This window comes from Taudactylus pleione, unplaced genomic scaffold (genome assembly GCF_031769625.1).
Source record: "Taudactylus pleione unplaced genomic scaffold, aTauple2 ptg000583l, whole genome shotgun sequence".
In the NCBI taxonomy this organism is placed as follows: Eukaryota; Metazoa; Chordata; class Amphibia; order Anura; family Myobatrachidae; genus Taudactylus; species Taudactylus pleione.
Genome location: NW_028284985.1, coordinates 1,465,596 through 1,482,348, shown reverse-complemented (window position 1 = coordinate 1,482,348; position 16,753 = coordinate 1,465,596). Strand labels below are relative to the sequence as shown.

Below are 16,753 nucleotides of genomic sequence, written 5' to 3'. Positions count from 1 at the left end.
AGAATGATTTATGTGTTATCTCCTCCGTGTCTTGATTTTAGACTGCGACAGGCCCCCGCCGTGACCTCAGCATTGAGTTATGCGTCTCATTAGGATCTGAATGTGCTTTGGTTTCAGATAAACTGGAATATTTCTGGTAGCGTTCAGTCACTAGGGGGTGACAGGCTGCGCTCATGCCGGCTGGAAGCTCTAACGACACAGAAGTGTCTACAATTAAATGTATCGCAGTGTAACTTGTCTTACCTTCCTAGTAACTGCATCGTGTCAAAGACTAATGGCTACTGGCAACGCGGAGATACGCGGAGAGGTTTTAGGAACTTGTCGGTTGCAAAAATATAGATGTTATCCGACATCTTATGCCGTGGAAAAAGCTAACGTAAAAGGCGTTTTCAGATATAGAACAGCCCCACTCAAGTAGCTAATAGGGGTCTCCTCTCTGCGCTTCATTCAAATGATCTTCCCCCCACACACTCCTCAGACAACCACCCCATGTGTTTCCTGCAAATGCAGCGCCATCTGCACTGGTGGTGACCTGACCAAGCTCTGGGTTTCTGCTGTTCTGTAATAGTTTCATGTGTTCAGACTGCCCTGCTGTGCCAGCTCTAGTCATCGACAAGGCTGTGTTATCCCATGTAGGTAGCGAAGACCACAACACAGGGACTGATCTAGACTTTTGTTTTGGATAGGGGGGGAGGTAGTTTAATGTGGAATAATCCCTTTTTTTTATTGTTGACAAGTGTAATTGAAATAAAAATGACTAGTGTGCCATTTGCCTGTTTTTGTATTAAAGGCTTCCTGCGGGGGATTCAGACTCCAGACCACCTGTATGATAGTCAGACATTTTACCTATGAGCTATCCATATTCATGTAGTTTAGGCTTGCATCCTGTTAATAATGTCATTCAATGACATGAACCCCCTTTACTAAAGTGCACAATACTTCCATCTAAGCAAGGGATTTGAACACCAAACTTCCTGTATTATTTGCTGAGACTTTACTCTGAGATATCTGTAATTATGTAATGCAGTGGTTTTCCAACAGTCTTCAGAACCCTAAACAGTTCATGTTTTCCAGGTCACTTGTGGATCTTTAAAATGCGACATCTGGTTATAAACCTGTGGTCAGCTATGTGGTCTGAAAAATTTAAACTGTTATGGGTCCTAAGGACCAGGTTTGAGAAACACTGATGTAGTTAGTTTGCACTGTTTTTTATTTATTTATTATTATTTTTTTTAGATTCATCTTGTTTAATCCCCCACTATTAAAACATACAATGCACAGTAAGTGGACTCAAACACCAGACCTCATGTACTACAGTCAGACTACTAATTCTAGCTACGGTTGAAATGATTAGGTTAAACCAGAGCATCTGGGAACAATCCTCTGTGTGCATCTGCAGGCTAGTAGAGTGGCAATAGGAGGAGACTTGGGGCCTGATTCAGAGCCGCTCGTTCGCTCCGAGCGATGTTCGCACAACTGCGCATGCGTATGGGTCGTAATACGCATGCGCCAACCAGTCATTGCGGTCGGAAATCGAGCGCTCACAAAACAACGAGTGCCTGCTAATTTGAGTGATGACAGATTGAGGCGTTTGTGGGTGGTAACAGGGGAAGGTGCTTGAAAACGGGGAGTGGTGATCCGAACGCAGGCGTGCCAAACGGTCAAAACGGGCGTATTAAGGGTGTGGATAATTTAAAAAGCAGCGTCATCGACCACGTCACTTGGTTGTTTCTTAGCCTGAACTGGTCGCATGTTTGCGGTAGGAAAATCCTACCACAAGCACTGCGAGCAGTTCATACGCCTTTCGATGTACTCGATTAATCAAATAAATAGCGGAGATGACGTAGGATGCGAGCGGCCAGGGGGCGTCTTTACAAATTAGCGAGCACATGTTTCGTTCGCTCGCTCAGACATAGAGGCGTCAACAGACCGCAAAGAGCGAGCGCTCAATTTAAATAGCCGGCCCCTTTTTCTGAACTAGCGAGCGCAAATAGCGTCCGGCTCTGAATCAGGCCCTTAGTACTGACTGGGCCACTTTCTGCCAATCGGAATCAACTAGATGGTTGCTGGCAGCAATCTATATGACCGTGTGAAATACAGGGACAGGGGCTAAATTAGGGCTAGGTGCTTGAATGTGCAACGTGCCTTTTACAGGGAATGCAATTGACTTTTTAAAGTGTGCAGGGAAATGGGTGATCGCAGACAGGCTGTGCTGGGGGGCAATCACTTCCCCGAGGGTCTGTCACTGAACACAGAGCAGGGTCTCTGCACTCCATCCCGTCTATTCCCAGCAATAAGCAATCAAGTATTAATGCACAAGTAGATCTTTTTATCAGTGTATGGAATTGATGACCTATAGTTTTTTTTTTTTTTTTTGGGGGGGGGGGGTTCTATGTATTAGGCAAAGCTGATATTACTAAGAAATAAAATGATTTACTGGGACCATTAATTGCATTGCAGTGCGATGACAGAGGCCAGATACTATCTGCTTATTATGTGTGAGAGGAATACAAATTTCTGATGGGATATTTTCAGGCAGTGGTTGGCAGGCTGGTCTCGCTGGGTACCGTCTGCCAGCGGAATATCGCACACAATAGTGTATGACTCCTTCCCTCCTGCCTCCACTTTTCTCTATTTGTAGCCTGGCCAAGAGGTATAATGAATGTTTAATTTCCACGTCCCTCTTCCAAGCAGCGTTGAATATTCATGTCAGAAAGTCCATTCGTTTTTTTTTGCCCTAACTGAATAATAACTGGGCCATCATTATTCTAATAGACTGAAACTGTTTCCCCCCCCCCCCTGTAGAATATTTTACGTATCGCACGACTCTCAAGACCTGAAGATATTCAGTTATATCGCCCGGGATGGGGCGAGCAATACCTTCAAGTGCAATGTCTTCAAGTCAAAAAAGAAGGTGAGTGCAACACGGACCACCAGCTGCCCCCTACTGCCCGTACCACTTACTGCAGACAACAGGGATGACCCAGGGAGCTGCAGATTACATAGAAAGCTATATGCTACAGAGATCATCTACAGAGCTGTAGAACGATCCCCACCCCCATGTAATCTAATGGGGCGCAGGAGTGGCGGGGGGCCCAACGAAACATTGCAGCTGAGCTGAGATCTTTGCTCCCACTTTGACTACAACATTCTTTATAAATGTCCTTTAATAACTGGGTCCCTAATACATAATCAGTGCAGGGTTGGAAATAGAATGGGAGTGAATTTAGGGGTCTATTTACTAAGCAGTGTTAGGAGACAGAGTGAAAAGTGATAAGGTACCAGCCAATCAGCTCCCAACTGTCATCTCACAGGCTGTGTTTGAAAAATGATGGCTGGGAGCTGATTGGCTGGCACCTTATCACTTTTCACTCTGTCTCCTAACACTGCTTAGTAAATAGACCCCTTAGTGTTTTTGCAAAACAAAAACTCATCTCCACACGTAAAAAAAAAAAAAAAAGATGCACGCAATTTGCGTGAGCGGCATATGGGGCTACTTCTGTCTAGTTATCTGCAGGAGATACACCGTCTAGCAGGTGCATTTGGGAACATTCGCACATTTGCGTGACCATGTGAATGCTCCTCCCACCTCTCCCGGTCATACGTGTTGATGCATACGATTGCATGCTGTTTTTTTTTCCCTGAGATTGCAGAGCGTGAAATCAGGCAGGATAATCTGCGCAAACGGGCGCACGTTCAGCTCGATAGGGGGCAATGTCCCTGGATTTCATCAGTGCATTATCCTCCCTCTCTCCTCCTATATCCAGTACTCCCCCCTCCCAACTCCAAATCTGTCCGCACTTTATAGATTTGCACACCCCCCCCCTCCTACAGGTAAAATAGTTTTGCTGAGGTGCAAAGTTTTACCTTCTAGCGACCGGTACATGAGGCTCCTGCATCACCGCCAGAGGGCGATTTTTTTATTTCTCCTTCATTGTCTCTTCCCCTGAGTTGGCAAAGTGCGCTGTAGATATTATACGGCTATTGATCCGTCCTGTAGACCTGGCCCCGGCCAGCTGTAAATTTACACCGCACTGATCCTGATTAAAAAATAATACAAAAACATAAAGAGGCCTTTGTGCGTCTTTAAAATAAAGACTACGAATATAAATTCTAATAATACAGAAAACCCATTCTCATAGGGATGGGAGGAGCCACTGCTAATAAAACAGCATTTTCCCGCCCCTTGCGATGGGGGAGGAGCCTTCCCCGTTCATGGCCCGGCACCAGAATCCCGACCGCTGGCATCCAATATTAAATCACCAGCTTATTATCGTACAGGGTGATTCCCTGTTTAAAAAATAAATAAATTGGGAAGGTTTTTGCAGAAAATAGCGCGAGAATCGGGAGCGCACATTGTACCTGATTTTGGATTACAGTGGCTGTGATAATATTTGCCACAAAAAATTCACGGCCAATCTGCCTCTGTATCTCTAACCTGAGACCCCCTGTGACCTTGTGGTAAAATGATTCTGTGCCGCCCGGGATGAATAGTGGAGAGCAGCATTAAAGATGGCGGCTCAGGGTTCTCAGTATGAAGGATCGCCTCAGTGTAGAACGGGGGACGTGATGGGATGGTTACCAAGGACGTCACCTTTCCCTCACCTTGAGCCCACAGTATACAGCGTTCAGGTGACATCATGACCTTCATGGGGTCCCGAATGTAGCTGCCTCTGAGTGTCCGAGCATCGCCCTATTCTGTCCCCTATTTATAATCTCCCGTGTCCCCTCACTCATTGCCCTGCCCTGCATTGCCTTATTCTGTCCCCTATTTATAATCTCCCATGTCCCCTCACTCATTGCCCTGCCCTGCATTGGCTTATTCTGTCCCCTATTTATAATCTCCCGTGTCCCCTCACTCATTGCTCTGCCGTGCATCGCCCTATTCCGTCCCCTATTTATAATCTCCCGTGTCCCCTCACTCATTGCCCTGCCCTGCATCGCCCTATTCCGTCCCCTATTTATAATCTCCCATGTCCCCTCACTCATTGCCCTGCCCTGCATTGGCTTATTCTGTCCCCTATTTATAATCTCCCGTGTCCCCTCACTCATTGCTCTGCCGTGCATCGCCCTATTCCGTCCCCTATTTATAATCTCCCATGTCCCCTCACTCATTGCCCTGCCCTGCATTGGCTTATTCTGTCCCCTATTTATAATCTCCCGTGTCCCCTCACTCATTGCCCTGCCCTGCATTGGCTTATTCTGTCCCCTATTTATAATCTCCCGTGTCCCCTCACTCATTGCTCTGCCGTGCATCGCCCTATTCCGTCCCCTATTTATAATCTCCCATGTCCCCTCACTCATTGCCCTGCCCTGCATTGCCTTATTCTGTCCCCTATTTATAATCTCCCGTGTCCCCTCACTCATTGCCCTGCCCTGCATTGGCTTATTCTGTCCCCTATTTATAATCTCCCATGTCCCCTCACTCATTGCCCTGCCCTGCATTGGCTTATTCTGTCCCCTATTTATAATCTCCCGTGTCCCCTCACTCATTGCCCTGCCCTGCATTGCCTTATTCTGTCCCCTATTTATAATCTCTCGTGTCCCCTCACTCATTGCCCTGCCCTGCATTGGCTTATTCTGTCTAGGTGCCCTGATTAGTAACCTGCAAGTACGCGACTTGTTTTACACACCCCAATAATTGCTGGTTATTACTGGAAATGTTACACATAATAGGGCTTTTGTTTGTATATATACTATATACTGTATGCAGAAAACTCGTATGTAAGGTGTAATGACCCTCCAGCGTTCAGCGGGATGCGTCTGGATGTAACGTGTATAATGATCCTCTCTCCTGCTAGAGCCAGGCCATGCAGATCGTGCGGACGGTCGGACAAGCCTTTGAAGTGTGCCACAAAATGAGCCTGCAGCACGCGCAGCAGAATGCGGACGGCCAGGCGGATGGAGCCAGCGACAAGTCCCTGGAAGAGCAGAATTTAGAAGGTAGAGGGAGACAGAGGCGGCTTAGACGATGCGCGTTCAGCTGGTGAAACAGCTGCGAGTCCTTTTGTGCGCAGATATAATGATCTAAATGAGAATCACATCCGCAGTGACTGTGGACCAAACGGAATGACAGGCGACAAATGGCGATATTCCCTTTTATTTTAGTCCTGTTAATATTCCCCAGCCATGCATGTAATCCATAAATTTATATGCAAATGAACAATATGCCCTTTGTCCTTGTGTAATTGCTCATTCCGCCTTCCGTGCGGCATTTGAGCCTGGCGCTTGCAGCTGGCAGGGACGGAGTTAAGTGCGGCTCAGGGCCCAGGGTTGCCATGGGCGCAGATATTTTTCGGCAGGTCGCGTGATATACGGCGAGGTGCTTTATACCTTCTCCAGACAACTTGTCTATGCAAATGACATGCAAATTAAGCAACAGGCACATTAGTATTCAGGGCACAGAGGCGTTGAACTAAGATCTCACTTTCTCCTTCGTTAGGGTGGCAGCTGACAGTCGCCGAGAATAAAGATACTGAAGACGCTGCCGGCGATGGGAAGAGAGTGGTTCTCCGTGATAAGCGGATCTGCGAGCGCGCCACTTCTGCTCCTGACCTGGGGATTGTGAGATGCGCGAAGGCCCTGAAAGATCAGATTGGCCGGGTAAGAGGACATAGCGCTCGTGCTGAGGACACAGGGAGTGGGGGTCCAAAAAGCAGTCCTAAATAAATGTTCTGTCATTGAGAAGACCCTCCTAAAATAACTGTGTGATGGACAGGTAGGTGGTAGGTGGCCCTTATTATGCTAATTACAGGATTTTGTTTTGTGGCGTAGGGTTAGCGGCTTATTTCTATAAATTCAAATGTAAACGTGATCTAGTTAAGTATCAAATCCGCCGATGATGTTGTCCAAAGCTAAAGATAAGACGGCTCTTTTTTAAGAACAGAAAACCTGCAAAACGCGTCAGTCAATCTTTCGTCACTCGCGTTTTATATCATACTGCACCTCAATGGGCGTTGACGTCGCCATTGGCTCAGGGTCTGACGCGGACGGCCGATGTTCTAGATCGTGATAAATGACCGAGAAGATATCTCTCCCTCTGTTCCCAATACACAATAAATAGCACTCATACCAATAGGCACCAGTGACCTTATGGCCACATAACATAAATGGGATACAAGGCAAAACCAAGTGTCCCAGGAAACCATGCCCCTAACCAACACCTAGGTCACCTATGCCGAACCAAACCATACCGACCCCCTGACCTAATGTCCCGGTGGTGATCAAACCCATGGTGTAATAGCTCATACACTGGGACGGGAAAGTCCTGTAGGACCGTCTGGATCCAGCGTCCTCACACACACACAATAACCGTACAGTCCAATAAGGGGACGTTTCGCACCTTACATGGTTCCTGTGCCCTCTCTGCTGCTTCCCTGGCCTGACTGATCAGACTGACCATGCCCGCATTGGAGAGGTGCATTCAGCCAGCAGAGCCTGGCGTTGCCTGGTCCCCAGTGCCTGATAAGACCGCAGCCCATCATCCCAGTATGCTCGGATACCTTGCTATGGCTCCTGCTCATTGGCGCAGCGCTGTAGGCGACCCCCCTGTTTTTCCTTTGCATCATTTCCGACCACTCCCCAGTCCAACGTCTCGCAAATGGTCACCTCGCCGGTACAGATATTATGTATCATCTCCACCCACCTGTCACATCCGGACCACCAGGGCCCACAGCGTTCCTTCCTATGGGAGCTCTGCACATTCACGTGCAACTCCCGCCCCACCGCCGTCTTCCTGCCGCAGTGTCCTCTCCTATCCATACTCCAAAGGGGCCAGGGCCTAAATGTCCGCAGTGCGCATGACATAGTCTCTCACAGTGCTGCCACCATGTTCTAAAATGATCACAGGGGGTCATTCAGACCTGCTCGCGAGCGGGTCGATGTTACCCCAATGCGCATGCGCACGACGGAGGGAGCTCCGCCGTGCGCATGCGTGAGACCCGGACAGCGACAGCCAAGCTGTCGCTCCGGGTCTCGCACCAAAGGGGGTGTGCTGTCGATGGTGACTGACAGCACGCCCCCTTTGGTGGGCATGCCGGGGGCGTGGCTGCCATACGGAGGCGTTCCCATGGGAACGCCTACCATCTGGGTCCGGCCCCACTGACATCGCTAGTGATGTCAGTGGGAGTGATTTTGGCTCTGATAGAGCCAAAATCAGTCCAGGGCTTGCGGTCACCGAGACCCTATCGCAGGGTCTCGTCGCAAGCCCGATGGTCGTGACGGTCTTGACCATCGCGACCATCTTTTTGGCCGCTCGCTATAGCTGTGGGTGGTCACAGGAGGCCGCTCCATTTTTAGGTAGGAGGGCCCTGATTCAGAGCGAGCACTCTGGTCAGAGCGTCCGGCTCTGAATCAGGCCCACAGTGCGCCCATCGTATCCATCACCACCCGCGATGTGTCTGGATATTGCTTCTCTGTATTATATGGCCTCGTTCCAGGGTTCCGGACTGTAGATAGTCAGTGATTAGATAGACAATGTCTAGATAGACACCAGATGTTGGACAACCAATAGGTCGACAGAGACAAAGGGTCGACATGTGACACAAAAATGGTCGATGCATGCTTTTTTTGTTTGTTTAGGGTTAGGCACCAACGGGAGGGTTAGGGTGAAGGTTATGGCTAAAAAAAATCATGTTGACCATTTTTTGTTGACCATTTTCATGTCGACATTTTGACACTGTCAATGATTTGTACCTGTTGACCTTCCTACATATCGACATTTAGTCCCTGTCTACCTATTGTCTGTCTAACATGCCTATGCTGGGTTTCTGACACCCAGCTAACACTAATCTCGCCCTCCTCCAAGCCAACAAAATCAGGAACCCTACTGCGCAGTCACCGAAGTATTCGGGTTCAAGGCCCTTTTTTTTTTTGTTGTCTTTAAACGCTGCTCGTGGTATACATTCATAATCCAGTTTTGAGGCAGCACTTTGCAGGATCGTTGCGGGTTACCTTTTGACAAGCACGCCTCCTGTCGCGGCACATTTTTAAATGTCGCATGGCACAGAAACGGGTCTCACGGGAGTCGGGGCGACTCAACGCGCTAGCTACAAAAGTGCCAATCTGAGCCATAATCCGGATGAAAAACCATTTTATTTGGAAGACATTTCCCGGCCAATAAAACCCTGGATGGCCAATTAAACCCTGGATGAATTGCCTTGTATATTAAGTGTGAAGTCGTCGTAATTTGGGAGCTGTCTTTTATTAAGGGTCTTGTATTGGCCGCTCGGTGATCATTGAATCTGCAGACGACCATTAAATTCATTGTGTGGTGGAGCCATCTAGTGGGGAATTTCACTCACTGCATGGCGGACACAATGCAATCATGAATGTGCACTGTGTATGTAACAGGGTCTAATGCTTTGTTTGTTGGGGATGGGGGTTCAGTAAATGACCTAAGCCCATTTCTCTGACATTGTTTCCTTTGGGACTCTGTATACAGGACTGGTGGTGTTCTGCATTGCCACCAGCTTTGTTCTGTTCCTACTGATCGCTCCAGCACAACGTTAGCCTAAAGTCATCAGGGTGGGGTCATTCTAATTGTTTTACAGCAAACCTGACGCGAGAGCCGGGAGATAAGCAGCCATCATGTATCTATACTAATATTCTAAGAATGTTTTGTGTGTGTGTGTTCCAAGTTAGCACAAAAGCGACTGAACCGATTGTCACAAAATCAATTTACAGTGGAAATTCCTAGAAGTAACCTGCACTTTGTTACATCTCCATCCATCAAGTTAAAAGCTGAGCAATAACCAAAACAAAATGTATTCCCAGCACAATGGGCGCGGACGGTAAGAGGTATAGGTGTATATATAGTGCGTCCGGAAAGTATTCACAGCGCTTCACTTTTTCCACATTTTGTTATGTTACAGTCTTATTCCAAAATGGAATAAATAAATTTTTGTCCTCAAAATGCACACACAATACCCCATAATGACAACGTGTAAAAAGTGTTTTTGCAAATTTAATAAAAAAAAAAACGAAGAAATCACGTGTGCATAAGTATTCACAGCCTTTGCTGAATACTTTGTTGATGCACCTTTGGCAGCAATTACAGCCTCAAGTCTTTTTGAATATGATGCCATAAGCTTGGCACACCTATCTTTGGGCAGTTTCGCCCATTCCTCTTTGCAGCACCTCTCAAGCTCCATCAGGTTGGATGGGAAGCGTCGGTGCACAGCCATTTTCAGATCTCTCCAGAGATGTTCAATCGGATTCAAGTCTGGGCTCTGGCTGGGCCACTCAAGGACATTCACAGAGTTGTCCTGAAGCCACTACTTTGATATCTTGGCTGCGTACTTAGGGTCGTTGTCCTGCTGAAAGCTGAACCGTCGCCCCAGTCTAAAGTCAAGAGCGCTCTGGAGCAGGTTTTCATCCAGGATGTCTCTGTACATTGCTGCATTCATCTTTCCCTCTATCCTGACTAGTCTCCCAGTTCCTGCCGCTGGAAAACATCCCCACAGCATGATGCTGCCACCACCATGCTTCACTGTAGGGATGGTATTGGCCTGGTGATGAGCAGTGTCTGGTTTCCTCTAAACATAACGCTTGGCATTCATGCCAAAGAGTTCAATCTTTGTCTCATCATGGTCTGAGAGTCCTTCAGGTGCATTTTGGCAAACTCCAGACGGGCTGCCATGTGCTTTTTACTAAGGAGTGGCTTCCGTCTGGCCACTCTACCATACAGGCCTGATTGGTGGATTGCTGCAGAGATGGTTGTCCTTCTGGAAGGTTCTCCTCTCTCCAGAGAGGAATGCTGTAGATCTGACAGAGTGACTATCTGGTTCTTGGTCACCTCCCTGACTAGGGCCCTTCTCCCCCTGATCTCTGAGTTTAGACGGCCGGCCAACTCTAGGAAGAGTCCTGGTGGTTCTGAACTTCTTCCGTTTATGGATGATGGAGGCCACTGTTCTCATTGGGACCTTCAAAGCAGCAGATATGTTTCTGTACCCTTCCCCAGATTTGTGCCTGGAGACAATCCTGTCTCTGAGGTCTACAGACAATTCCTTGGACTTCATGCTTGGTTTGTGCGCTGACATGCACTGTCAAGTGTGGGACTTTATATAGACAGGTGTATGCCTTTCAAAATCATGTCCAATCAAGTGAATTTACCACAGGTAGACTCCAATAAAGCTGTATGAACATCTCAAGGATGATCAGTGGAAACAGGATGCACCTGAGCTCAATTTTGAGCTTCATGGCAAAGGCCGTGAATACTTATGTACATGTGATTACTTAGTGTTTTTTTTTATTTTTTATTAAATTCGCAAAAATCTCAAAAAAACTTTTTACAAGTTGTCACTATGGGGTATTATTGTGTGTAGAATTTTGAGGACAAAAATGTATTTATTCTATTTTGGAATAAGGCTGCAACATAACAAAATGTGGAACAAGTGAAGCGCTGTGAATACTTTCCAGATGCAGTGTGTGTGTGTGTAATATATATACAGTACTGTTCAAAAGTGTTAGGCAGTTGTGGAAAAAATGCTGCTAGGTAAGAATGCTTTACAAAATAGAAGTGTTATTAGTTTATTTTCATCAATTAACAAAATGCAAAGTGAATGAACATAAGAGAAATCTAAATCAAATCAGTATTTGGTGTGACCACCCTTTGCCTTCACAACAGCATCATTTCTTCTAGGTACACTTGCACAGAGTGTTTGAAGGAACTCGGTAGGGAGGTTGTTACTAACATCTTGGAGAACTAACCCCAGATCTTCTGTGGATGTAGCTCGCTCAGATCCCTCTGTCTCGTCACGTGCGAGTGGTTCATGCTGTTTTGAAGGCAAATATTGATATGATTTAGATTTCCCTTCTGTTCATTCACTTTGCATTTTATTAATTGATGATAAACTATACACACACAGACACACACACATATATATATATATATACTCACTCAGCTCTGTCTCTTCCTCAGGACATAGAAAACTGCTCCGCGTACTCCACGATATCAAGGAAACTGTGTACTCCCAGCAGCAGCAGCTCCATCTCTGCCCTGACACCTCTGGCCTCCCAGCACCGGCTCCAGCTCCTCCAACATCAGCTTCTGCAGCAGCAGCAACAGACGCAGGTGGCAGTAGCACAGGTGAGTGCTGTCATGGCCCAGTGACATGGAGCAGGGGTGACTGTAGCACAGGTGAGTGCTGTCATGGCCCAGTGACATGGAGCAGGGGTGACTGTAGCACAGGTGAGTGCTGTCATGGCCCAGTGACATGGAGCAGGGGTGACAGTAGCACAGGTGAGTGCTGTCATGGCCCAGTGACATGGAGCAGGGGTGACTGTAGCACAGGTGAGTGCTGTCATGGCTCAGTGACATGGAGCAGGGGTGACTGTAGCACAGGTGAGTGCTGTCATGGCCCAGTGACATGGAGCAGGGGTGACTGTAGCACAGGTGAGTGCTGTCATGGCCCAGTGACATGGAGCAGGGGTGACTGTAGCACAGGTGAGTGCTGTCATGGCCCAGTGACATGGAGCAGGGGTGACTGTAGCACAGGTGAGTGCTGTCATGGCCCAGTGACATGGAGCAGGGGTGACTGTAGCACAGGTGAGTGCTGTCATGGCCCAGTGACATGGAGCAGGGGTGACAGTAGCACAGGTGAGTGCTGTCATGGCCCAGTGACATGGAGCAGGGGTGACTGTAGCACAGGTGAGTGCTGTCATGGCTCAGTGACATGGAGCAGGGGTGACTGTAGCACAGGTGAGTGCTGTCATGGCCCAGTGACATGGAGCAGGGGTGACTGTAGCACAGGTGAGTGCTGTCATGGCCCAGTGACATGGAGCAGGGGTGACTGTAGCACAGGTGAGTGCTGTCATGGCCCAGTGACATGGAGCCGGGGTGACTGTAGCACAGGTGAGTGCTGTCATGGCCCAGTGACATGGAGCAGGGGTGACTGTAGCACAGGTGAGTGCTGTCATGGCCCAGTGACATTGAGCAGGGGTAACTGTAGCACAGGTGAGTGATGTCATTGCCCAGTAACACAGTAAGAAGAAGACTGTAGCACAGGTGAGTGCTATCATTGCCCAGTGACATGGAGCAGGGGTGACTGTAGCACAGGTGAGTGCTGTCATGGCCCAGTGACATGGAGCAGGGGTGACTGTAGCACAGGTGAGTGCTGTCATGGCCCAGTGACATTGAGCAGGGGTAACTGTAGCACAGGTGAGTGCTGTCATGGCCCAGTGACATGGAGCAGGGGTGACTGTAGCACAGGTGAGTGCTGTCATGGCCCAGTGACATTGAGCAGGGGTAACTGTAGCACAGGTGAGTGATGTCATTGCCCAGTAACACAGTAAGAAGAAGACTGTAGCACAGGTGAGTGCTGTCATGGCCCAGTGACATGGAGCAGGGGTGACTGTAGCACAGGTGAGTGCTGTCATGGCTCAGTGACATGGAGCAGGGGTGACTGTAGCACAGGTGAGTGCTGTCATTGCCCAGTGACATGGAGCAGGGGTGACTGTAGCACAGGTGAGTGCTGTCATGGCCCAGTGACATTGAGCAGGGGTAACTGTAGCACAGGTGAGTGCTGTCATTGCCCAGTAACACAGTAAGAAGAAGACTGTAGCACAGGTGAGTGCTGTCATGGCCCAGTGACATGGAGCAGGGGTGACTGTAGCACAGGTGAGTGCTGTCATTGCCCAGTGACATGGATCAGGGGTGACTGTAGCACAGGTGAGTGCTGTCATGGCCCAGTGACATGGAGCAGGGGTGACTGTAGCACAGGTGAGTGCTGTCATGGCCCAGTGACATGGAGCAGGGGTGACTGTAGCACAGGTGAGTGCTGTCATGGCCCAGTGACATGGAGCAGGGGTGACTGTAGCACAGGTGAGTGCTGTCATTGCCCAGTGACATGGAGCAGGGGTGACTGTAGCACAGGTGAGTGCTGTCATGGCCCAGTGACATGGAGCAGGGGTGACTGTAGCACAGGTGAGTGCTGTCATGGCCCAGTGACATGGAGCAGGGGTGACTGTAGCACAGGTGAGTGCTGTCATGGCCCAGTGACATGGAGCAGGGGTGACTGTAGCACAGGTGAGTGCTGTCATGGCCCAGTGACATGGAGCAGGGGTGACTGTAGCACAGGTGAGTGCTGTCATGGCCCAGTGACATTGAGCAGGGGTAACTGTAGCACAGGTGAGTGATGTCATTGCCCAGTAACACAGTAAGAAGAAGACTGTAGCACAGGTGAGTGCTGTCATGGCCCAGTGACATGGAGCAGGGGTGACTGTAGCACAGGTGAGTGCTGTCATGGCTCAGTGACATGGAGCAGGGGTGACTGTAGCACAGGTGAGTGCTGTCATGGCCCAGTGACATGGAGCAGGGGTAACTGTAGCATAGGTGAGTACTGTCATTGCCCAGTGACATGGAGCAGGGGTGACTGTAGCACAGGTGAGTGCTGTCCTCGCCTAGTGACATGGAGCAGGGGTGACTATAGCACAGGTGAGTGCTGTCATTTCCCAGTGACATGGAGCAGGGGTGACTGTAGCACAGATGAGTACTGTAATTTCCCAGTGACATGGAGCAGGGGTGACTGTAGCACAGGTGAGTGCTGTCATGGCCCAGTGACATGGAGCAGGGGTGACTGTAGCACAGGTGAGTGCTGTCATGGCCCAGTGACATGGAGCAGGGGTGACTGTAGCACAGGTGAGTGCTGTCATGGCCCAGTGACATGGAGCAGGGGTGACTGTAGCACAGGTGAGTGCTGTCATGGCCCAGTGACATGGAGCAGGGACTGTAACACAGGTGAGTGCTGACATGGAGCAGGGGTGACTGTAGCACAGGTGAGTGCTGTCATTGCCCAGTGACATGGAGCAGGGGTGACTGTAGCACAGGTGAGTGCTGTCATTGCCCAGTGACATGGATCAGGGGTGACTGTAGCACAGGTGAGTGCTGTCATGGCTCAGTGACATGGAGCAGGGGTGACTGTAGCACAGGTGAGTGCTGTCATGGCTCAGTGACATGGAGCAGGGGTGACTAGCACAGGTGAGTGCTGTCATGGCCCAGTGACATGGAGCAGGGGTGACTGTAGCACAGGTGAGTGCTGTCATGGCTCAGTGACATGGAGCAGGGGTGACTGTAGCACAGGTGAGTGCTGTCATGGCTCAGTGACATGGAGCAGGGGTGACTAGCACAGGTGAGTGCTGTCATGGCCCAGTGACATGGAGCAGGGGTGACTGTAGCACAGGTGAGTGCTGTCATGGCCTAGTGACATGGAGCAGGGGTGACTGTAGCACAGGTGAGTGCTGTCATGGCCCAGTGACATGGAGCAGGGGTGACTGTAGCACAGGTGAGTGCTGTCATTGCCCAGTGACATGGAGCAGGGGTGACTGTAACACAGGTGAGTGCTGACATGGAGCAGGGGTGACTGTAGCACAGGTGAGTGCTGTAATTGCCCAGTGACATGGAGCAGGGGTGACTGTAGCACAGGTGAGTGCTGTCCTCGCCCAGTGACATGGAGCAGGGGTGACTGTAGCACAGGTGAGTGCTGTCATGGCTCAGTGACATGGAGCAGGGGTGACTGTAGCACAGGTGAGTGCTGTCATTGCCCAGTGACATGGAGCAGGGGTGACTGTAGCACAGGTGAGTGCTGTCATGGCCCAGTGACATGGAGCAGGGGTGACTGTAGCACAGGTGAGTGCTGTCATGGCCCAGTGACATGGAGCAGGGGTGACTGTAGCACAGGTGAGTGCTGTCATGGCCCAGTGACATGGAGCAGGGGTGACTGTAGCACAGGTGAGTGCTGTCATGGCCCAGTGACATGGAGCAGGGGTGACTGTAGCACAGGTGAGTGCTGTCATGGCCCAGTGACATTGAGCAGGGGTGACTGTAGCACAGGTGAGTGCTGTCATGGCCCAGTGACATGGAGCAGGGGTGACTGTAGCACAGGTGAGTGCCATCATTGCCCAGTGACATGGAGCAGGGGTGACTGTAGCACAGGTGAGTGCTGTCCTCGCCTAGTGACATGGAGCAGGGGTGACTATAGCACAGGTGAGTGCTGTCATGGCCCAGTGACATGGAGCAGGGGTAACTGTTGCACAGGTGAGTGCTGTCATTTCCCAGTGACATGGAGCAGGGGTGACTGTAGCACAGATGAGTACTGTAATTTCCCAGTGACATGGAGCAGGGGTGACTGTAGCACAGGTGAGTGCTGTCATTGCCCAGTGACATGGAGCAGGGGTGACTGTAGCACAGGTGAGTGCTGTCATGGCCCAGTGACATGGAGCAGGGGTGACTGTAGCACAGGTGAGTGCTGTCATGGCCCAGTGACATGGAGCAGGGGTGACTGTAGCACAGGTGAGTGCTGTCATGGCCCAGTGACATGGAGCAGGGGTGACTGTAGCACAGGTGAGTGCTGTCATGGCCCAGTGACATGGAGCAAGGGTGACTGTAGCACAGGTGAGTGCTGTCATTGCCCAGTGACATGGAGCAGGGACTGTAACACAGGTGAGTGCTGACATGGAGCAGGGGTGACTGTAGCACAGGTGAGTGCTGGCATTGCCCAGTGACATGGAGCAGGGGTGACTGTAGCACAGGTGAGTGCTGTCCTCGCCCAGTGACATGGAGCAGGGGTGACTGTAGCACAGGTGAGTGCTGTCATGGCTCAGTGACATGGAGCAGGGGTGACTGTAGCACAGGTGAGTGCTGTCATTGCCCAGTGACATGGAGCAGGGGTGACTGTAGCACAGGTGAGTGCTGTCCTCGCCCAGTGACATGGAGCAGGGGTGACTGTAGCACAGGTGAGTGCTGTCATGGCTCAGT

General features: G+C 49.8%; 1 protein-coding gene across 1 annotated transcript in view; it reads left to right on the top strand.

The window, feature by feature from the left end:
* The window catches only part of LOC148481393 (carboxyl-terminal PDZ ligand of neuronal nitric oxide synthase protein-like), a 121,714-nt gene that overhangs the window by 89,722 nt on the left and 15,239 nt on the right, over nt 1-16,753 (top strand). Inside the window, exons 5-8 of the mRNA XM_088453571.1 lie at nt 2,806-2,914; nt 5,802-5,943; nt 6,443-6,603; nt 11,921-12,088. Coding sequence (XP_088309697.1) covers nt 2,806-2,914; nt 5,802-5,943; nt 6,443-6,603; nt 11,921-12,088 — 580 coding nt within the window. The remainder of the gene's footprint in view (nt 1-2,805; nt 2,915-5,801; nt 5,944-6,442; nt 6,604-11,920; nt 12,089-16,753) is intronic.